The following is an 8,126-nucleotide window of genomic DNA, read 5'->3' on the forward strand; positions in this document are numbered from 1 at the left end:
AGGGAAGGGGCGTCACCTGCTGTTTTGCGGTGTGGTTTGTTTGACCACCCCTCCACCCGCCTCCCCAGCAGCTCACCAGTGAGTGGGACAGGGGTGTCCCCATCCCTGCTGGAGGGGGGGATGTCCCCGCTCAGGGGTTTGAGTGTGACAAGCTGGGACCCAGTGGTGTCCCCCAGGAGGAGGTTACCTGCAGGAGCATCACCTACAGGATGCTGTAGGTGGGCATCAGTGCCCAACCAGCACCCAGACCCCCTCACATCTGCACTCAGACCCCGGAGCGAGGCAGCACCCGAGTTACCCAGCGGGGATTTTAACAGGAATCCTGGACCGAATTCATATTTTTGGGTTGGGATCTGGCCCTCGGACTGCTGGATCCAAATGTGTCTCCATGGAGGTGTCCACATGGGAGCCGGTGTCTGCAACTCCCACCCGGTGCCGCTGGATCCCACCTGAGCTCCAGGTTGCCCCTCTGGAGGCGCTGGCTCACACCACTGCCCGCACACCGGGCGCCTGTACCCAAACACCGCAGCCCTGGGCACCACAGGGGATGGAGTTGGGGGGGTATCAGCTAACGGGGACAGGGAGCAACGTCTTTTCTTAAAAATAAACACCTAGTGCCAGCCCCAGGGCTGCCAGGGACCGCCACCACCCCGCTCAGAACAAGAGCACTGAAGTGTGCGGCGCAGCGACGCACGCCGTGGAAGGGATGAGGGTTTTGTTTCCATCCCGTGCTGTGTCGGGGCTGCGCAGGGACCGGCAGCGCCGAGCTCTGCTGCGGTGCCGTCTGAGCTGGCGCCGTCCTCTCTCCAGCTGCCCGAGTCCTCGTCTCACCATCCGCCGAGGTGCGGGAAGGAGATGATGTCTCCCTGACGTGCCAAGTGGTGGGAGAGCCGCAGGACGACACCATCTACTCCTGGTACAAGAACAGCAAATGGCTCCAGGAGAGCCCCGAATACGTCCTTGCGCTGCCCCATGTCACCAGTGCTGCCGCCGGCTCCTACCACTGCCGAGCCCGCAGCCCCGTGGGGACCAGCGTGTCCCCAGCTGTCGCCCTGCACATCTCCTGTGAGTGGGACCCTCCTGGGAATCGAGGCGGAGTGAGGGAGTAGGGGGCCAGGGGTGGGATGGTGACGGGAGTTGGATGGTCCTGGGGTGGGATGGTGCTGGGAGTGAGATGGTGCTGGGAGTGGGATGGTGCTGGGGATGGGATGGTGACAGGGGGGGATGGTGCCAAGGATGGGATGGTGCCAGGGGCAGGATGGTGCCAGGGGCAGGATGGTGCTGGGGGTGGGATGGTGCCAAGGATGGGATGGTGCCAGGGGTGGGATGGTGCTGGGAGTGGGATGGTGCTGGGGATGGGATGGATGCTGAGCAAGGCCGTTTGGCCATGCAGAGCTATGGCTGGCAGGTAGGGGGTGCCTTGCACAGCCCTTGCTGCTGGCACTGTCCCCAAGCGCTGTGTGTCCCACGCACAGGACTTGATGCAGAGCTCTGCACACATTGTAGTAAAACATCCTCTGCCAGTAGAAAATGCCAAAGTGTTAAAAGTAGAAAGTTTATGGGAGCATATCTCCTAGATAAACCCTTAGTCTGAATAAAACCCACTCTGGTTGGTCACATCCCTGTTCAAGCAGAACTTTCCAGTGAGAAGTGTTGTGGCCACCACACGTCTCACCTGCCTGCCATGTTGCATAAAAAGGAGGAAAAAATGCAAGAACAAATATTTTGGTTCTCTAAAAACAACATTTTTCAATCAACCTGAAATTACCCAAATTTTTCAAGACTTCAGTTAGGAGAAATGTTGTCTGTGTGTGATGGAGGGGAAAATTCTGTAAAGAGAAAGTCTGGCTTACGCTTTTGCTGCACGTGCAGGCTGCTGCTGCTGCTCTGGCACTGGCTGAGAGGTGCCAGGAGCCACCGCAAACACCTCCGGATGTCCGGGGAGCCTGGGGAGGACGATGCCACCCAGGACTTGAGGGGGATGTGAGACCTCCTGGGCCGGAGCTGTGGCCAGGCAGTCTGGTCTTGGTGGGCTCTGGGTAAAGATTCAGGGTTTGCTCACCCTCCGTGTAACATCTGGCCTGGGCAGATCCTCCACGGGCGCCGGTGGTGACCTCCTTCCTAGAGACCCCCGAGGGGCAGCGCGGAGTCTTGCAGTGCACAGTGGACAGCAGCCCACAGGCAGAGTTGGCTTTCTACAAGGACCAGGCGTTGGTGGCCTCCACAGCGCTGCCCCAGCCCACCGCCCCGCCACGGCTCAGCGGCGCCTTGGCCTTCAACACGCTGCGGGTCAGCATCCACCCCGTGCTGCTGGAGGACGAGGGGGAGTATGTGTGCTCCGCCAGCAACGCCTACGGCAACGCCAGCACCGTGGCAAACTTCACGGCGGGCAGTGAGTACGGGGCTGGCGCTGCCACCGGGGACGGGCAGGGGATGGAGATGGGATGGAGCTGCAGGGAGAGTGATGGAGGCAGGGGGTTATGGTGAAGAGGTGACGGCAAGCGCTGCGAGGATGCTGGTGGGGAAGGGAGGGGAGAGAAGCTGGGGTGGGATGGACAGCACAGAAGCAGAGGAGAAACAGAGGAAGATGTGTTTATGGGGATGGAAGGTACTCCCAGAGAGCTGCATGTATCCTCCCGCACATGGTGAAGGAACTGCAGCTCCTCTCGGAGGTGATGCAAAGGGCTGGCTTTGCCGTATCCATCCATGACACCGTCCTGGCTGTGCTCGCAGAGCCAGCATCACCCCGGGCTGTCCCCCAGCCACTGCAGGGGCCAGGAGGGGTTGGCGGGGAGGGGGCTGAGGTGTCTTCATCGTTTCTTGTCTGGAACGATGGGAAAAGAGCGCCAAGCTGAAGTCCCAGGTGGAACCAAGTCTCCCACCAAGCATCCCACCACCCTCCTGCCCAGGTGCCCCTCCATCGCCTCCTGCCCACCTCAGTCTCCCCAAGCATCACCGCCTTCCCCTTCCACCGCAGCTGCCAGGGTCTGGATCTCCCCCTCCCCGGATGTCCGAGAAGGCGATGCCGTCAACTTGACCTGTGCGGTGGAGAGCAGCAGCGGGGAAGCGCTGAGCTACAGATGGTACAAGAACAAGATCTGGTTCAGAAGCGACTCAGCCCCGGTCCTCACCTTCCGCAGCGTCACAGCCACCGACGCCGCCTCCTACCACTGCGCAGTGCAGACCCCAGCACGGACCCGCAGCTCTGCCCCCACCACCCTCAACGTCCTCTGTGAGTGCCCACGGGCCGGGGGCTTCACACCATGGGGGGAGGTCTCCTGTGTCCACCTAGGGCAGGGACCCAGCCACGCCACAGGGAGGTCTCTGGGGTGTCACTCGTCCCTTGGCCGGTCCCATTTGGCTGGGAACCCTCCTGGGGGCATGGTCTGTAGGGTGTTAGGGGTAGTGGGGCCTCCCTTAGTGTTTGGGGAGCTCAATAAAAATTAGCCTTTTTCCCAGGTGATAACTAAGCTGAGCTTCATACTCCCATCCTGTGTCAGACCCCCGGCAAGCAGACCTGGCCAAACAGCCCCACGTTGTCTGCAGAAGATTTCAGTGAAGCTTCTCAAAGAGCCCCAAGTTTGTCCTCATGCTTTGCATCAAACTGAAACAGAAAAATCTTTGGCTTTCGGGAAACATTGCAGGGTTTTTCCTTTTCTTTTTTTTTTTTTCCCTGATTTGGAAAATGAAAACCAGACTTTGTTTAAAAAAAGACGTGCAAAAAAAAAGAAGTAGTTGCAAGCCAGAATGTAAGATTTTTTTTTTCTTTTTATTAGAAAAAGACAGCTTTAACTTATAAATCTGCTGTGAGGTGTGAGTATCGAGGAACACTCCTGGAAATGTCCTCCGGAGAGCCTGAGACCACAGCAACAAATCTATTGCTTCTCTCCCTCCTCCTGATTTTGGATGGACGCTGCAAAAAAAATATCTTGGCATTAACGGGCCTGAGCTGCACCCACAGTCATGCTGTTTTTGCACAAGCCTCGCTGTTGGGGTTTGCCATGCACCGATGTGCGAAGGGTATTTTTTTATCGAGGCCAGGGTGCGAGCGGAGCACCGAGCAGGGACGGGTTACACGCCCTGCCATGCTCCCACAATCTGGCCGGCGTGGCTGGAGCTGCAGGTTTAGAAATGAGCTCAGCAAATGACCCTGTGCCATGTTTTGAGTGTCGGTTCAAGGGGACCGTGGGTGCTGAGGAAAGAGGCAGCGCTGCCTGAGCAGGTCCTGTGTTACAGGCGGCGGAGCATCACTGTCCCAGCTCACAGCCCAGACCGTGAGAGCATCCGACCCTCCACCTGAGCATCGCCGGCTGGGGATGCTCTGACTCACCGAGATGCTGCTGATCCTACAGCCCACCTCTTCCCCCCCATCCCCTCCTTTCCTTCCCGCAGACCCCCCCAGGAACCTGCAGATGAAGGCCTTCGTGGAGAGCGGCGAGGGGATGGCAGTCATCCTCCTCTGCACCGTGGAGAGCAACCCCCTGTCCGAGATGACCCTCCTCAAGGAGGGGCAGTCCACCCCTGCCGCGGGAGGTGACCACCCCAGGCAGAGCGGCCACATCTCCTCCGCTCCCAACGCGCTGAGGCTGGAGCTCCGGGAGGCCTCTGAGGAGGATGAGGGCGAGTACGAGTGCCAGGCACGCAGCTTCCTCGGCAGCACACACGCCTCCCTGCCCCTCCGTGTGCAAGGTGAGTCCGGCTTCGCCGCGGGATGGGGCTGGGGACCCCCAGGCGAGCTGGTGTGGGCATCGAGGGGTATGGCCCAAATAAGTGTTGGTGTTGGGAAGCAGAGCATCGCAGGGGGAGGTCAGGAATGGTGTGGGGCTAGTGGGAGGGCAGTGAGGTGCTGCTGCCCGCTTGAGTGGGCACCAACCCCACTCACGCACTCCACTGAAGGGGGACTGGGGGGGGGTTGGAGCCGGGAAAGGCTTTTCCCAGCCTCAGCCGTGGAGGGCAAAGGGTGCGGCGGTGAGGGCCAGCTTGGCTTTGCTCTTCCCAGCGCTCAGAGTGGTGGTTCGTCCCTCTGCCGAGGTGCCCGAGGGGCCCGACGTGACGCTGACCTGCCGGGATGCGGTGGCCCTCCCGGGCACCGTCTACAGCTGGTACAAAAACGGGCGGTGGGTGGCGGAGGGGCTCGATGCCTCCCTCCTCCTGCCGGGTCCCCGCCGCACGGATGCGGGAGCCTCCGCCTGCCAGGCGGGGAGGGGGCTGCGCCGCCGCCGGACCCCCCCCGCCGCCCTGAGGGAGCTCTGTGAGTGAGGGGCGGCTGCATTGCCGGGGGGGGAGGGGATGGGGAGGGGGGCAGACACCGGCTCCTACCGGGGAAAGGGAGCCCAGGGGATCCCGGGAGGGATGGATGTCTCTGTGGCGGGGGCCGCGGTTGGGAGGACGGTCTATGTCGCCACCTGGTGATATCCCGCGACAGCCCGCGGCCAGGCGGGCAGCCCAGCCCCCGGCCCGGGAGTAGGAGGGATGTCCCAAGTACTCCTTAGCCTCCCATTTCCCCGCCCCCACCACCTTTTCAGCCAGCAGCTAACCTGTCACCCCCCCCAACCCCACTGGCTTGTTCCGTGCCACCAGATCTGGGGTTTTTTTTTGGGGGGGTGGGTGGGAAAATCTGTCCTTACTGTTGTAGATGCACCCCAGGAGCCTTCCTTCATCTCCTTGGTGGAGCCCCTGGGGGGGCGGCAGGCTGTCCTGCTCTGCACCGTCGACAGCTTCCCACCCTCCGACATCACCCTGCACCGGGGTCCCGGCCACGTGCTCCTGGCCTCCACGCGGGGCTCGGCGGACCCACGCATCACCGTCCAGGTGGCCCCCAACTCCCTGCGGGTGGGGATGGTGGGGCTGGAGCTGCGGGACGTGGGGCTCTACGTCTGCTCGGCCAACAACAGCTACGGCACCGCATCCTCGTCCCTGCGCCTGGATGTGGGAGGTGAGGGCAGCCCCGAGCCACGGTCACGTTGAACCCCGTGTCGGGGTCCTGGTGGGCCCTCCCATGGGAGTGTGTGTTTCAGAAGCCTTTCGAGGGGGGTTGGCGATGGTGTTGTCAGTGTTGTCCTGTGCAAACCCAAGCCCTGGGCACACCCTGACTCTTCAGCCTCCCTCCTCCTCCTCCTCAGGGATCACAGTCACGGTTGAGCCTTCGCCAGAAGTCCCCGAAGGCACCACAGCCACCATGACCTGCTCGGCCGTCCCTTGGGTGGGGGAAGAGGCCAACTACACCTGGTACAAGAACAGCCGGTGGCTGCAGGAGGGACCTGCTGGCTCCCTCGTCCTCACCCGTGTCTCCAGCACTGACACCGGCTCCTACCACTGCCAGGCGAGCGGGATGAGGGGCAGTGCCACCTCGGCCACGCTCAGCTTCAGTGTGCTCTGTGAGTGTCCCCCAGCCCCGCGGGGACTGGCCAAGGGGCAGGATGGGGCGCAGAGCCCCTGATGCTCTGGGTGCATCCAGCCCAGCATCATATGTGTCCCGTCTTCAAGGTCCTGCTGCGGTGAGGGGGCCTTCCTCCTCTTCTTCCTCCTCCTCTCCCTGCCCTACTCCTCTCCCTTTGGACCCAGGGAAGAGGACATTGGGGTTTTGTCTAGCAGTGGCTGCAGATACTCCTTGGAGGTCGCATTTGGAGCCAAGATGCTCCGAGCCAGGGGAGGCTCTCCAGCTGGGGGGGGGAAGCGAAGGGCTGGAGAGGGTGTGAAACCGCCAGTCCCGTGCTGGGTGGGCTGGAGCCGATCCAGACTGGAGGAGGGATGCGTTAAGCAGCAATTGGCGAGCGTTTGGGCCAGGGTGGGAGAGGGTCCCACGCCATGGCTCACTGCCAGCCCCATCTCCCATCATGCAGACCCCCCCCGAGATGTCTCCATCAGCACTTTCCTGGAGAACCGCAGCGGGCGGGTGGGCATCGTGCTGTGCACGACCAACAGCCACCCGGCTTCCACCATCGCCCTGTACCGCCGCGGCCAGCCCCGGCCCGGAGCCACCACGCCAGGGGTCCGTGTCTCCCCCTCCCACAATGCCCTCCGAGTGGAGCTGGGGACCGTGGGGCCGGAGGACTCGGGGGAGTACACCTGCGTGGCCGGCAACCCCCTGGGCAACGCCACGGCCGGCGCCTACTTCGACACGCACAGTGAGTGGGGCTGCCTCCCCCCCGGGGTGCCGTGCTGGGGGCGGTGGGGGATCTACTGGGAATGGGGACCTGTGCCAGAAAGATGATTTCAGAGCAGCAGAAGTGGGGTGGGAGCGGCCATGAGTCTTTAGGTGGATGGGAAAAGAGAGAGGGTTTTACTGGGAGAATTAGGTATTTCCTTTCAAGGAGATTTTCTCCTGAAGCATCCCAGGCTGGTTTTTATGAAAGGGATAAAGAAGCCGATAGAAACAGAAAATTGAGTTGAATGCTGCCGAATGATCGAAGAAGTGAGGAGGAATTGGCTTGGGTTCGACAAAAGGCAAAACACGATGCTGCTGCTTGTGTCACTGTGCCAAGTGACTCCCCCTGCCCTGCCCTGCCTGCTGCCTGCCCATCCCCGGGTGCTGGCAAGGGACAGGACACCGTCCAGCCTGGGGTGACACATAGAAACGTGCCTTGGTACAGGGGACAGGCAGCCAGGAGCAGCTGGTGTCCTTGCCGGGTCCCAGCAGGCTCCCAGTGAGGTGCCACGACCCACCAACTAGCTGTCCCCAGCCCCAGCGACCTGGCAGTGGTGCCGAGGGGTGTCCCCCATCTGCAGTGGGCTGTCACAGCCACCTCCCTAGGGTCCCTTTCGCCCCTCACGGGGAACCCCAAGGCCTGGGGGGGGTCCCACCTACACTGACCCCACACCAGGGCCGTGCTGTGGCTGCAGCCATGGGGAAAAGGGCCCCATCCCTGCTGGGCTCCCTGAGCCCCCTCAGGTCTCGCTGAGCTGGCAGCCCTGGTGCCGGCAGGGATCTGCCCTGGCTTCCCTCTGCTCGCAGCTCTCACCCACCTTCTGGCCTTCACCATCCTGGCTGGGCTGCTCATGGCCATGATCTGCGTGGCTGCCCTGGTGCTCCTGGCTGTGAAGCTGTGGCCCAGGTAATGTCCCTGGCTGGGATGGGGAGTTGGGGGGACGGGGACTCTGGGCTGAGCTGGCCCATGGGGGGAAGC

At 62.1% G+C, this 8,126-nt stretch overlaps 1 protein-coding gene across 1 annotated transcript in view; it reads left to right on the forward strand.

The window, feature by feature from the left end:
* Positions 1 to 8,126, forward strand: part of SIGLEC1 (sialic acid binding Ig-like lectin 1, sialoadhesin) — a 37,725-nt gene that overhangs the window by 21,242 nt on the left and 8,357 nt on the right. The window contains exons 12-20 of the mRNA XM_009884093.1: positions 811 to 1,065; positions 2,090 to 2,392; positions 2,978 to 3,232; positions 4,393 to 4,689; positions 5,000 to 5,251; positions 5,636 to 5,935; positions 6,123 to 6,377; positions 6,843 to 7,127; positions 7,955 to 8,054. Coding sequence (XP_009882395.1) covers positions 811 to 1,065; positions 2,090 to 2,392; positions 2,978 to 3,232; positions 4,393 to 4,689; positions 5,000 to 5,251; positions 5,636 to 5,935; positions 6,123 to 6,377; positions 6,843 to 7,127; positions 7,955 to 8,054 — 2,302 coding nt within the window. The remainder of the gene's footprint in view (positions 1 to 810; positions 1,066 to 2,089; positions 2,393 to 2,977; positions 3,233 to 4,392; positions 4,690 to 4,999; positions 5,252 to 5,635; positions 5,936 to 6,122; positions 6,378 to 6,842; positions 7,128 to 7,954; positions 8,055 to 8,126) is intronic.

The sequence above is a fragment of the Charadrius vociferus genome, unplaced genomic scaffold (genome assembly GCF_000708025.1).
Source record: "Charadrius vociferus isolate BGI_N301 unplaced genomic scaffold, ASM70802v2 scaffold544, whole genome shotgun sequence".
Classification (NCBI taxonomy): domain Eukaryota; kingdom Metazoa; phylum Chordata; class Aves; order Charadriiformes; family Charadriidae; genus Charadrius; species Charadrius vociferus.